General features: G+C 47.7%; 1 protein-coding gene across 1 annotated transcript in view; it reads left to right on the top strand.

The window, feature by feature from the left end:
- Nucleotides 1–5,470, top strand: part of NPTXR (neuronal pentraxin receptor) — a 37,428-nt gene extending 31,958 nt beyond the window's left edge. Inside the window, exons 6-8 of the mRNA XM_027871208.1 lie at nucleotides 727–974; nucleotides 2,992–3,171; nucleotides 4,516–5,470. Coding sequence (XP_027727009.1) covers nucleotides 727–974; nucleotides 2,992–3,171; nucleotides 4,516–4,758 — 671 coding nt within the window. The 3' untranslated portion in view covers nucleotides 4,759–5,470. The remainder of the gene's footprint in view (nucleotides 1–726; nucleotides 975–2,991; nucleotides 3,172–4,515) is intronic.
- The last annotated feature ends 8,884 nt before the right edge of the window (nucleotides 5,471–14,354 follow it).

Raw genomic sequence — 14,354 nt, forward strand, 5'->3', positions numbered from 1 at the left:
TGGGGATGCAGAGATAAAAGTGAAAGTCTGCCCTCAAGGAGCTTACATTCTATAGAACTGATTCACTTCATTTAACAACCATTTAAGTAGTAACATATAACATATACATTGGCTAATGTGGAAATATGTTTTGTATGACTTCATGTGCATAATCAATATCAAATTACTTGCACTCTCAAGGTGGGGGAGAATTTGGAATTAAAATTTTTTTAAAAAATGAGTGTTAAAAAATTTTACATGTAATTGGGAAATATTTAACAAATTAAATAAAATATATTGAGAAAACATAGAACGTACAGCACTTTGCAAACTTTAAGGCATTGAGTAAATGCTAGATATTATTATTAGCTCACTAAGTGCCTCTAGAAACATTCTAGTTTTACATAGGTAGCTAGGATCCTATAATCCTAGATCTTCTGGGATTTTGACTAGACAAAACCGGTTGTGGAAGATATGAAAGGAGATTCTAGTTCAGGTGCTAGTCTTATCTGGAGATGACTCTGAGGTCCCATTCAGCTCGGGGCTCCTGGGAGTCTGTGATTGTTGGATCAAATAGAGTCTTAGAATCAGTGACTGTGGGCATCCCCAACTCATAGACAAACTCCTTGTATCTGAGCATGTGGAAGGTGATCAGGCTGAGTCTGCTCTTTGTCACTTCCTCTGTGACCCACTGTCTCCGCCTCCTGACTTCTCCTTGCCTCTTCTGCCCTCCTCTCTGGTTCTCAGGGGCATCAGCCTACAGCCCCCCAGATGCCTTCAAGATCAACATCCCAGTGAAGAATAATTACATGTATGCTCGCGTGCGCAGGACCCTGCCAGAGCTTTATACCTTTACCGTCTGCATGTGGCTGAAGTCCAAGTCTGGGGGGATGGGGATAGGCACACCTTTCTCCTACTCAGTGCCTGGCCAGTCCAATGAGATGGTGCTGCTGGAGGCAGGGCATGACCCCATGGAGCTGCTCATCAATGACAAGGTGAGGTGCTGGGGAGGGGAATGGAGTTCAGTCAGCATTTATTAAATGCCAACTGCATACTAGGAACTGGAGATGCAAAGACAAAAGTGAATAAGCCCTGCTCTCAAGGAGATTTCATTCTATAGGGAAGATATACGCACAAGTCAGTGAGTACAACATCTGTAGAAAGGAAATCCATAGTCATTTGGGGGTGAGGAGAGAATTAGCATCCGGGAGGATCAGAAGTTGAGTGAAGGGGACGGCACTTTGGGAAAGTCTTGAATGATGCCAGGGATTCCAAGAGGCTGCAATGAGGAAGGAGGGCAGCCCAGGTTTGGGAGACAGCCTCTGAGGCAAGAAATACAGCTAGGGATTGAGGAAAGAAGATGACCTGGAAGGGTGGGGGCTGGAGGAAAGGAGCACAGGGACTCAGCAGGGGAAGAGGACTAGGCATGGAGGCTGAGGAAGGTGGGGACCAGGGGCCAGGGAGGGAGAGAGTTGAGGAGGAGAGGGACCCAGATGAGCCCAGGTAAGTTTACCACTCTAGAGGACACAAGTGGGTTTCCTTATAACAGTCCTGTGAGGCAGGTAGTGGCATCCCCAGCTCAAAGATGAGAAAACTAAGGCTCAAACTGTCTTTATCTTTGTCACAAAGCTAGTTAGTGTCAGAGCCAGAATTCAAAGCCAGATGTCTGCTGACTCCAAGCTCAGAGCTCTGTTCACCATGATAGGGAAGGAAGGGATCAGAGAGTAAGGGGGTTTGGGGGGAAAAGACCATGGGAGGAGTGAGGAAGGGGTCCCCTTCTCTGCATTCACCTCCAATCAACTACCTGGACATCTCCCATTCCAGTCCTTTCCCTTTTCTCCCCGAGATCTGATGCCCATCTTAACAGAGCAGACCCCGACCCCCTTCTCTCATCTTGTCCTCAGGAAAGGATATGGGGGAGGTGGCTAACAGAGCCCCCGGTTTCTCTAGGGGTTATCATCTCCTTTGTCCCAAGAAAGGCAGGATTATTTCTTCTCCAGCAGGGTGTAGGCATGTGTGTGTGTGTGTGTGTGTGTGTGTGTGTGTGTGTGTGTGTGTGTGTGTGGTGGGGGCTGGGATAGTGTTGGGGGGGGCTGGAGGAAGGCTGTTTTATATTCATGCAGAGGGTGGAGTCCTCAGTGGTTAAGAAAAGGGAGGAGGAAGCAGGAAACTGGGTGCTCACGCTGTCTGTCTTCCTTCCGAGGTCCCCTGACACTTCATGGAGTCTGGTTATTTAGCTTCAGACGTCTGAGTCCATCCGCTCCCCTGGGGGGATCAGGTTTGGGGCAGGGGATGGATTCATGCTAATTAAGCTCGGCTAATCTCTGTCCCAGGGCCTTTAACCAACAACCCACATTTTCTTAATGCAAGAAGGCTTCCAAAGCATTTTCCCCCAGCCAACCTCAGAGTCAATTCAGGCCAACCTCATCCTTTTATAGATGTGGAAACTTGGGCCCAGAGAGGGCAAGGGACTTACCCGGGGTCACACAGTTAACTTGCAACAGAGGCAAGAGCTGAACCCATGTTCTCTGACTCGAAATCCATCGTTCTTACCACAGCACTTAGGAGGGATGCAGTACAAGGATTACTGTTGTTCTCTGTTTACTACCTTTGGTAAATCATCAGTGGAAGGAATTTTTATACTAAGAGTTTCCCATACCAATAAAACCTCCCAACCATGGCCAGCCCCTCACACAGAGTAAGTTTTCATTAGATGTTTCTTGAAATCAGTTATTGATATAGGGAAAAACTTCCTAAAAATAGAGCTACCCTAAAGAGCAATGAACTGCCTGTACAGGTAGTGAGTTCCCCATCACTGGAGGTCAGATGACCACTTGTCAGCAATGTCATAGAGCAGGGTTAGTTCCGATGTGAGGAGGAATGGATGTCCTCTGACGTCCCCTTCAGCTCTGAGGTTTTCAATGAATTACTGAAGTCAATCAGCCAACCCCTGAGGATCAGCCACAGGCAGGAACCTCCGTTACTGGAGGGGTCTTCTGTGCCCATTCCCAGGTGGCCCAGCTACCACTGAATCTGAAGGATGGGCGCTGGCATCACATCTGCATTGCGTGGACCACAAGGGATGGCCTGTGGTCAGCCTACCAGGATGGCCAGCTGCGTGGATCCAGTGATAATCTGGCTGCCTGGCATCCCATTAAACCCCATGGGGTCATCATCCTGGGGCAGGAACAGGTGAGGAGGGCTTAGGTCCTGGGAAATGCAGGGGAGGGAAGGAAGGAAGGATAGGAGGAGGGGAGAAAGGAAGGAAAGAGAAAGGGAGGGAGGGGAGGAAAGAAGAAGGGAAGGGAGAGAGAAAGGAAGGAAGGAGGGAAGGAAGAAATGAGGAAAGAGGGAGAGAGGAAGAAAGGGAGGGAGGGGAGGGAGGAAGGAAGGAGGGGAGGAAGGAAGAGAGGGAAGAAAGAAGGAGGGAAGAAGGGAAGGAGGGGAGGAAGGAAGAAGAGGAGGGAGGGAGGGAAGGAGGAAAGAGAGAGCGAAGAAGAAAGGGAGGTAGGGAGGGGAGGAAGGAAGGGAGGAAGAAGGGGAAGGAAAAGGGATCAAGGAAGGAAAGAAAGGGAGGGAAAAAGGGAGTGAGGGGAGGAAGGAAGAAAGGGAGGGAGGGGAGGGAGGAAGGAAGGAGAGGAGGAAGGGAGGGAGGAAAGAAAGAGAGGAGGGAAGGAGGAAGGGAAGAAGGAAGGGAGGGAGGGAGAAAAGAAAAAAGGGAGGAGGGAGGGAGGAAGGAAGGAAAAGGGGAAGGGGAGGAGGGAAAGAAGAGAGAAGGAGAGGTCTTCCTAGAGGAAGGAGCAGCAGGGACTAAACCTTGGAAACCTCTGCATTATTAAAATAATAAATAATGGTGGTGATGACTCTTCCAAGCTTAGCCACCCTTCTAAGGTCTTCCAAAGTACTCTGACTTATTAGCTTGCTTGACCTATACACCATTTTTGTGGAGCTGGATGAAGATGTCGGAGTTGGGACATCTAACAACATGCAGTGTCAGAGCTGAGAGGAATCTTCTACCAGGGAACGTCAGAGCTGAGAGGAATCTTCTACCAGGGAACGTCAGAGCTGGGAGGGGCCTTAGAACAGGCAATGTCAGAGCTGGGAGGTCTTAGAACAGGGAATGTCAGAGCTGAGAGGGTCTTAGAACAGGGAATGTCAGAGCTAAAAGAGGTTATAGTTATATATATATATATGTATATATATATATATAGAGAGAGAGAGAGAAATAGATATGGATATATATCTATATATAGATATAGATATACATATACAGAGAGAGAGAGAGAGAGGTTATAGTTCTAGTAACAGCCTCATTTTACAGAAGAGAAAAGTAAGACAGTCTGGGAGGGGGGGCCATTTCCTTACGTTCATACAATGAAACCCAGGTCTCCAGGTTTCTGACTTAGGGCCCTTCCCACAAACCCCAGCTGCCCACTTCAGAAAGGTTGGCACCAGGGACAGTGTTGTATTAACTGAATTTGTGTCTGTCTCTCTCCTTCCTTACCCCGTTTCTCCCCTTCCTTTCTTCCTTACCAGGACACACTGGGCGGCCGGTTTGATGCCACCCAGGCCTTTGTGGGTGAGATTGCCCAGTTCAACCTGTGGGATCACATCCTGACGCCGGCCCAGATCCTGGGCATTGCCAACTGCACCTCCCCCCTGTTGGGCAACATTATTCCCTGGGATGACAAGCTGGTGGAGGCTTTTGGGGGTGCAGCCAAGATGCCTTTTGACTCCTGCAAGAGCAAGGCCAAGGCCAAGGCCAAGGCCAAGGCTTGAGGCTTGGAGGAGGGCCCTGTAGCCCCAGCCTCCCCCTCCTCCTTCCTAGGCCATTCCCCACAGGAGCACAAGGCGGGCAGCATCCCTTCCCTTCACCCCACCCCCAACCCTCCTTCACCCTTCCCTGCTAGACTCCGGACATCCTTGCTTCCCTCCTTCCCCCTCCTTCACTCTACCACGTTCTCCAGGTAATGAGGACAGACATCTGGTGATCCTCAGCAGCTGTGGCATGTTCTGTCAAGCGTAGGGTGAGTCCTGGGGAAAAGGGGGTAGGAGGCGGGGCAATTAAAAAGCATGGCAATGCCCAGCGCCAGGCCCACTCATCCTGGGCATGTCTCTAACGATCTCTACCTTAACAACTGACCAGAACGCAGGCTTAGAACAGATCACGACTAAAGGGAACTTAGAGTCCATCTACTCCAAGCCCTTCTCTTTTTACACATGGGGAAACTGAGATACAGAACATTTAAGTGACTTGCTTGAGCTCTCAACACTCTAACGAAAACATAGATGTAAAGATGGAAGGGACTTCAGTGCCAGCGATTGGGATCTCTTCATTTTACAGATGTGGAAACTGAGGCCCAAACAGTTTAATGACTTACTCGAGTTCATCCCTCTGACAAAATCACGCATCCTAAGATCATAGGGTCAGCTAGATGGCTTAGTGGACAGAGCACCGGACCTGGAGTCAGGAAGACCTGAGTTCAGATCTGACCTCAGATACTTACTATGTGACCCTGGGCAAGTCACCTAACCCTGCTTGCCTCCGTTTTCTCATCTGTAAAATGGGGGCACACTGGAGAAGGGAATGGCAAACCACTCCAGTATCTTTGCCAAGAACACCCCAAATGGGGATCACAGAGAGTCAGACAGGACTGAAATGACTGAGCAACAACAGAGTCACGGATTCAGATCTAGAAGTGACTTTGACATCTGCTTCTAGTCCCCCATTTGACAGATGGAATCTGTGGCCCAGAGAGGTTAAATTACTGCCCAAATAGTAAACGGTAATGCCAGAATTGGAACCCAAGTCCTCCCTGACTCCATATCCAGCTGCCTCTCCTATGGTACCACACTGCCTCCCTCCTCTGGACCTCCATTCATTTATCATCACCCCCATCACAAGGCATCACCAGACGTGTGGTGCAGGGGATGCTGCCCCAAGCACTGGAGGGCCCGTCCCCACTCATCCCTCTGTTCCCAAGGAGCTCATTCCCATGAGCCCCCCTGAGCACTGCCAACAGATGTGACCTCCCACTGGACCTAGTGTTTATAGGAACAGGCCATTGGTGCATCAGCATCCAGGGATTTTATGTAACCTTGGCCAAATCCCTTTTCCTCCTGGACCCATCCTGGGCAGGTTTGCCTTCTCACCAGATCATAACTCTAAAGGATTTCAAGCATTACTCAGCCAGGGTGTCAGGACTTGGGGTAGTGCGGATCTCTGTTCCCTTCATGGTGCCCCTGAAATCACATAAGTAAGCATTTATCTATGCCATCTCTGACTCATCTATGCCATCTCTGAATCATCCTTCCATCTCCTAAGCCTCCATGCATCTCAGGCTGTCACATAGAGGGTCCTGGACCAGACAGAGGTCAAAGGCAGGGTGCTGAGATCCAGGTCCATAACCTAGACCAGCCAGGATCCCCAGGGATGTCTGAGCAGGGCCTCGTGTCTATCAGGCCATCTTATGGGAAGTCCGTCTTGAGTCAAAGAGGGGATGGGCATTTGCTTCGTGGTAGGCTTGAAGAGATTTTTTGCCATTTTCCTTTAGTTAGATAACCAAGATGTAAGCTGCTTCAGGCCTTAGACCATCTATTCATCTATCTATCAATCATAAGTATTAAGTGCCTAGTAGGTGCCAGGCACTGGGGATATGAATACAAAAAGTCGATGAAATTCCCCCTCATTTTACATAGCAGGAAACTGGGGCCCAGAAGGAGAAAGCTACATTACCAAGGATGTACTAGGCACAGGGTCATCCTCCTTTGAGGCCAAATACTCTATAAAACAGAGTGGGCATTGGCTCTCCACTTTTTAGCGCCTGGGGTTCTGAGGAATCTTGAAATGCACACAAGAAAGAAGAGGGACCAGTAAATCTAGCACTGGTTGGGTCATTCTGAGGAATGCAGGGCATTTCTCCTTCTGTTAATCAGTTGGCATGACCTTGGGGTGGTTGCCATTATCATCAGCATCTCTCTTGACAAAGTGATCTAAGAACATTTGAGAAGGAGGAGGATGCTTTCAGCTGGTAGCATCAGGGAAAGCTTCATGTAGGAGGTGGCGCCTGAGGAAACCTTTGAAAGAAACGAGGTATTTGAAAAAAAGAGTAAAGATTAAGAGGAAATTCATTCCCAGCTAGATGGTCACAGCCTTGTGTGGATGCATGGAGATGAAACGTGGCCTGTCTGACTTGGAGAATCAATCCCTCCAACTCCAGTCTGGCTGGAATGTAGAGTCCATGAAAGGGAATTGTGTGAAATAAAACCAGAAGGGTAGATGGGAGATGGACCATGGAGAGCCAGGGCTGTCTGGCTAAGTAGTTTATATTTTATTGTGGGAGCAATTGGGAAACACAATGTTTTTGAGCTAGGGAGTAACGTGGTCAGTCCCAAGCTGTAGGAAGATTATTTGAACAGCTGTAAGAAGGATGAACTTAAGTTGGTGATGACCACCTGAAAAAACCCGCTATGGGAGAAGAGGGACACAGGCAGGGGATGCCATAGTTTTGAATCATCACAGCCACTGGAAATGCAAGATGACAGGGAACTAGGCTGAGTGAGTCACATTCAATTCAGTCCCATAAAGGCCCATTAGGTACCTGCCATGTGTGGTGCATAGTGCTAGGTGTTATTGGGAGCCCTGCCTTCGTGGAGTTTATAGTCTAATAGGGAAATGAGACTCACAGATAACTGTAATACAAAATATCGGCTAAGTGCAACAGAAAGGGACAAAATAAAGTGCTGTAGCTGGCATTTGAGTTGGGTCTCAGAAGATGATTAGGAATTCAATAGATTTAGAGGGGGAAATAGGAAATTTCAGGCATAGAGGGTATTACCATATATAAGAAATGGAGAGCTGTCCAAATTGGCGAAGCATTGAGTATGTGAAGGAGAACACTATGAGATTATGATGGAAAGGTTTGGTGGTACCAGCTGGTGTAGAATTTTAAATGCCAGACAAAGGAGTTTCAACTCTACCTAGTGGACAGTAAGACTGTTCCCCCATTGGTTGGTTATTAATATCTCCTCAGTTATTGGCTCATCCTTTGCCCATGTAGGTATGCTGGCTTGTGTTGCAAAATTGTGGTCCGTAATGTTTCCTGAAGTCGTGGAATCCACTATGGCAAACATACAGAAGGTACTTAAGTAATAGGAAAGGGTGCCAGCTTTTTGGTATAACCACCGGGGGGGTGGTTGGTGACATTCTTGTCTTGTGGCTCCTCAAAGTCCTGTTTCTTTACTTGGAAGAAATCTGCTAGATCATTCAATGCTGGATTGGGAGCTTGGAGATGGGATATGGACCATGGGGCAAGAGAACAATACACTAGGAAGTGTTCTAAAATCTGTTTAAGTGAGAGGCCATAAGTCCCCATTAAATGGAAATTCATTTGTAAGCCAAAGACAGCAGATATTTAAGGCTTTAAATTTCACCAAGGGCTTTACATAGATAAACACATTTGTTCCTCACAGCCACCCTGGGAGGTACATACTATGGGTATGATTAACCCCATTTTACAGATGAAGAAATTGAGGCTTAGAGCAATTTAAGGGATTTGACTATGGTCAAGGAATTAGAACACAGAGAGAAACAGAGAGGTGGGGGAGAAGGAGAGAGAGAGAGAGAGAGAGAGAGAGAGAGAGAGAGAGAGAGAGAGAGAGAGAAACTAATTTCTCTCTTGACTCCAAATCTATCAGCACTAAGTAAGCTCTGTGAAAGATATTTCAACCTTCATAGATGAAGAAGCGGGAAGAATTCTTGGGGCTGCAGTTCACCCAGTCTATCAGAATCTGGGGTGACTGATCCAAGATTCCAGAATTTTGTTGACATAACAGTCTGTGATGACAGGAGTCATTGGGATGTGTATTTAAGGGTATGATGAGAAACATCACTCCAGAGGTGTTGAACAACAGCAGATGCATTGTAAAGACCTGAAGGCACAATGGTGGTGGTGATGGTGACGGTGATGGTGATGGTGGTGGTGGTGATGGTGGTGGTGGTGGTGATGGTGGTGGTGGTGATGGTGGTGGTGGTGGTGGTGGTGGTGGTGGTGGTGGTGGTGGTGGTGGTGGTGGTGGTGGTGGTGATGGTGGTGATGGTGGGGTTGCTCAAACTGATCATGTTGTTAATAATGCATTTTTCCAACCATCTTGAAGTTTTAGTTTAGCAAACCCTTTGGCTGTTTAGAGATGTTCCAAAGGCCAATGGCAGGAGATCCTACTTGTGGATGTTCATTTACACCCTGATAGTCACCATATTGCCACAACTTACCCACTTCATATTTTTCATTTCAAGTGCTCCATCAGACTTCTCAGGCAGGTCAGAGATTGGGCTGTTGTCCGCTGGTGCTCAGGCCCCATGAGGCAGCATACTATTCAGTTCATTTCATGAGATACAGATGGCGGGCATCTTCCTGGGTATGGGGAATTTCTATCCCTTGAACTAGCATTAATGTGTTTCTATATCCTATAATATGGTCAGAGCCAGCTTTAAAGAATCCAGTTGGGAATCCAGTCTACTGCTCCAGAGCTTGTCAGAGCAAAGCAGGAACAAGTTATAGGAGCAGGTGGTCACAGAGGTCAGGGCTGGCAATGGTGGTATAGAAAATGGTTGTGGTGAGAAAAAACAAGAGCAAACCTGAAAAGATTCTTCTTCTTCTGTTTTGATATCACCTTTATTTCCCAATATATCCTTCTTCCTCCCCCATCCAGAGAGCCATCTCATATCAAAGAATTGAAAAGTGTAAAATAGTAAGGCAAAACCATTGCATCAACTAAGTCTGACAGTGTATGCAATGTTCTATACCCATAGTCCTCCACCACCATTTCTACAAAGAGGTGCCTTCTCGTTTCTCTCCAGGGACAAGGGACAGAAAACTTGGGGGGTTTGTTTGTTTGTTTGTTTTGTCTTTACAAAGCACACAAAGTCTGAATTTGAAGATTAGATGAGACATAGATTCTACCTTCATAAAACTTACAGTCTTACCGCACAAAGATCTATCAGATACTATAGGTAGGACTTAGTTTAGGGCAGATGTTGGGAGTCATCAGAGTCAAAAGAGGAGGCTTCAAAGTGGACAGGTCTGGCTATAAGACAGAGAACCCTGTCTCTGTGGCCAGAGGGCTTCAGGCAGAGGCTGTCTGGTCAGTACCCTGGATAGCTCCCAGAGGGGCAGTGGTTCTTTCTGAGGCTAACATCTACTCTATCTTCTCTGCCCCAGGCCAACCCCGTTGGTTCTGTACTTGTGTTGAAGGGATCTCAGTCTCATTTGCCAGTCTTCATCACTACACCATGGGAGAATCCACCCATTCATTCATCCAACATTAATTAAATACCTGCTATATACAGTGTGCTGTGCTGAGTGTGGGGGGAGGTCTGAAGATAAGATGTGATCCTTGTATTCATGGAGAATAGAATCTAGAAGGTGGGAAATATACATGCAAATAACTCTTAATGCAAAATAAACTGTGTAACCTGTAATAAGGGAGGCATCATCAAGTTATGGAGGGCTGAAACCACTTTTTGTTATGGCTTTGTACCCCTCACGTCCTGCACACAGCAGGGACTTCATAAATGCTTGTTGGATGGAGTTGAATAAGGTGCTAGTAGCATTGGTCAGAGATGGTATCTGAGCTGGGCCTTGTAGGGTAGAGGGGATTTCAACAAGTGAAAACCGGGGTAATGAGATGGTATTCTAGGCAGGGGGTATGAGCAAAGGTATGTAGAACGTACGAGGTGAGCTTGAAGGCTGGTAAATCATCTGGCCTGGCATGAGTAAGGAGAAGTAGTACAAGGTAAGGATATAAAGATATGTCAGGACTAGACTGTAGAGAACCTTAAATCCCCAGTTAGAATCTTGGAGGGGCCAGAGACCTCCCAGGATCTAGCCTTGTGGTCTCGCTTGGGGCTGGCCCCTCAAGGGAATCCAGCAAGCTGATTGGGGAACTTCATCCTTTGCCTTACCGAAGGGGAAACTGAGGCCAAAAAAGTTAAATCCCCTGAGGGCTAACAGTGAGTTGGGGCTGTGTCAGGGCTCACACTCAAACTTGCTGCTTCCCTGGCCAGTTCCCTTTTCTACACATGAAGCTGCCTGGCCCTTGCGGCTTTGGATGAACAGTGATCTTAAGAAACCAGAGTGCCTAGCAACAGGAAAATATTTATAGTACAACCCCAAACCTTGGCACCCACCTCTGAACAAGGGAAACTGAGGCATTGATGGGGAGAAACACATAATGCGGGTGGAATGACTGAACCCAGGGATGTTGCCACATAGGAACACCTTCTGAGGGGCTGACTGTATGTTGACCCATCACAAGTTGATTACAAAGACAAGCCTTCTTTACTGTTCCTCTCCCTATCTCTTGACCTCCCCCAGTCTTATCTCTTTTCTAGCCCCCAGCCAGAGACTTGGCACTGCCATATTCTTCTTCCATGGGAGTCGTTATTGTTCCAAGGCCCCCTGGCTCCACTGGCACATTAGAATTTCGAGAGCAGAGAACATTCCTTTCCTCCTTTCTCTACCACCGGATTGCAGCCACCCTCCCCAAGGACCCAGTGACACTGTGGTCATTATTCAGCCAGAACCAGCAGAGGTCTCAGTTGCCCTGGTAACGGCTGATGACATCAGCAAGAGCTCTGGGTCAAGAGCTCTATCAATAATGCTATGTCATGTTGCTGTGGTGACAGCAGAATTCAGAACTTGGGTGTCTAGAGTATGTTTTTTTTTTCCTCTCCTTTCTTTAAAGATAAAGCCTTTGTGACAATCATATAAGGAAGAGGAGTATCTAGGGGTGACATCTCAGAACTGTCGTGTGTGCCGTTGGTCATAACCAGTTAAATCAAGTCATGCTCAAGGCTTTGGCCTTGTTACCAAGACAACTCGTCAGGGAGTGCCTGGTCCTCACCCCTCTTGGCAGAGTCCCCAGCTGCTGGTGCAGCCTCTCAGAGAAGGAAGGAAAAGAAACCAAGAGAAATTTAAATCTGGGGTAGGTCAAGGTTAGGGCCTTGGTTTGTGTCTCCATCTTTCTCAATGTCTCCATCTGTGCCTTTCTGCCCAGGAAAGTGAGTTCTCTGAGGATACCGGTTCCTCAGCCCCCTGCCCAGGGGTACTGCCCAGGGTAGCCAGAGCTACTCCCTTTCATACTCTTAGCACAGTGGAAGGAAGAATGGATTTGGAGTGAAGGACCTGGGTTCAAATCCCACCTTTGCTACTTACCTGTGTGAGTCAACTGATCTCTCTGAACCTTGGTTTCCCCATTTGGAAAATTAAAGGGTTTGGGCTGCATGAAGAATGTCAGCTCCTGGAGGTCAAAAGTGTCCATTTTTAACTTTGTCTCTCTAGTGCCTGACCACATAACAGGTACTTGAAAAATGATTATTGAATTAAGATTTCTTCCCAATCTCCTTTGGGATTACAATGTTCCTTCCAAATCCAAATCCTATTTGTCCCCAGACTTTCCTCCTCTTTCTGTGTCCTTCTAGGGCACAGAAGACAGGGAAGGTGGTTATTTCCTTGGGAATGCTATAGCAGCCCAACCACCCATCAATCCACAAGTGCTTATGAAGTGCCTAGTGTGCACTGGGTACTGAGGAGACACACAAAAGGGAGCCGGTGCCTGCCCTCACAGAGCTTACATTCTGTAAGAGTGGAAAGGAACTTGGACACTCCCAGCTCAAAGATCCTTTTGACTGGAGTCAGATGAAAGGGTGGGGTTATAGTCTGAAAGTGAATGGTTGGGATTATTTATGTGGTATGGTTTCTGTTCCTATCCCATCCCCACCATAGGCTTGAAGTGAGAAAGAAGGAAGTAGGATTGGGTGCACACCCATTCTGGGAAAAAAAACTAAAAAGTGGGGTGGCTTATTACAAGTCAGCCTCCTCATACTTCCCAACAGTATGGGATGCAGGAAGAAGGTGTCAGGCAGTGGGATGGTTCAATCCAAGGTTGGCCCTATGGGGAGGCTTGAAGGAAATGGAATGGTCTCAGACCCTTCCAGAAAGAAAAGGGACTGGTCCTGCCCCATCACTAGGACTGCTACCCAATCCAAGCCCATTTTCCTCTACATTTTCCCCCTTCATCTCCTCTGAGAGCCCCACATTCTCAAGTCTTCTGTCACGTCAGCATGAGGGTTCCTCTCCCTATGGGGCCTTGTGTTATGGGCAAGCAGGGATGTGGCCAACTTGATGGGCCCTGCCTTGATCTCTGGGAAGCTCAGGGTCAGGTAGGTCAAGGATCTACATTTCCACCTTCTCTGTGAGGTATAGGTCCCCAAGGTGGGAATGGGGAGATAAGGGAAGGCTTTTATCTTCACCAACCATACTTGTCCTCCTCCAAACCTGCCCCAGTTGATGTCCCAATGCTCTCTCCATGTCCTGACCCCCTCCCCTACCTGCTGCCCTCTGGCTCCTCCCAAATCCTACCCCCCTTCCTTGAGTGTGACTCTACTCACCCCACCCGGAGACACCCCTGCTGGGAGGTGTCTGACACAAGCACCACCTGTGGGACTTGGCCTGTGAGATAATTGTGTTTGAGCTGTGCAACACTGTGATCCTCGTGACCATCACTGACACCACGTCTGGCTCCTCCAAGCTGCTCTTTCTCCCTCTCCTTCCCCGCCCCTTCCCACTGCCCCATTTTGTACATCTGTGACATGAGCCGCAACATGTGTGTGTGCGTGTGCGCGTGCGGGTGAGCTGTGCCATATTTATTAACATGTGGCTCTTTTTTTTTTGTAAATCTGACTGTTGACAATAAACGTGATGTTTACTTCCTGCCTCTTCTTTCCAGGGGCTGGGGCTGGGAGGGTGGACCACCTCTAAGGACAGAGGCAAAGTAGGAAAATGCTCTACTCACCTGCCTGCCCTAGCACCCCCTATCCCTCCTCTCAGGTCTAGAACCCCTGCAGTCCAGCCAACTTCACTAACAACAAACCTTTATCAAACAACTACTATGTCCAATACCCTGGGCAACAGGCTGGGAATATAAAGATGAAAAGGATCACCAAAAAGTAGATAGATATCATGGGGGTTGTAAACTTGGATTGGGGGGGGGGGAAATCACACCTTTCTTTTCATTAACCTGTAACTGGCACTTTTTATTTCCTTCAATTGCTTAAAAATATTCTGAGAATTAGTCTAAAGGTTTCTACAGACTATCAAAGGGGTCTGTCTCCTCCCCTCTCCTCTCCTCTCCTCTCCTCTCCTCTTCCCTTCCCTTCCTTCCTCTCCTCTCTTTTCTTCTTCTTCTTCTTCTTCTTCTTCTCCTTCTTCTTCCTCTTCTTCTTCTTCTTCTTCCTCTTCTTCTTCTTCTTCTTCTTCTTCTTCTTCTTCTCTCTCTCTCTCTCTCTCTCTCTCTCTCTCTCTCTCTCTCTCTCT

The sequence above is a fragment of the Vombatus ursinus genome, unplaced genomic scaffold, assembly GCF_900497805.2.
Source record: "Vombatus ursinus unplaced genomic scaffold, bare-nosed wombat genome assembly UNPS02003292.1, whole genome shotgun sequence".
Lineage (NCBI taxonomy): Eukaryota > Metazoa > Chordata > Mammalia > Diprotodontia > Vombatidae > Vombatus > Vombatus ursinus.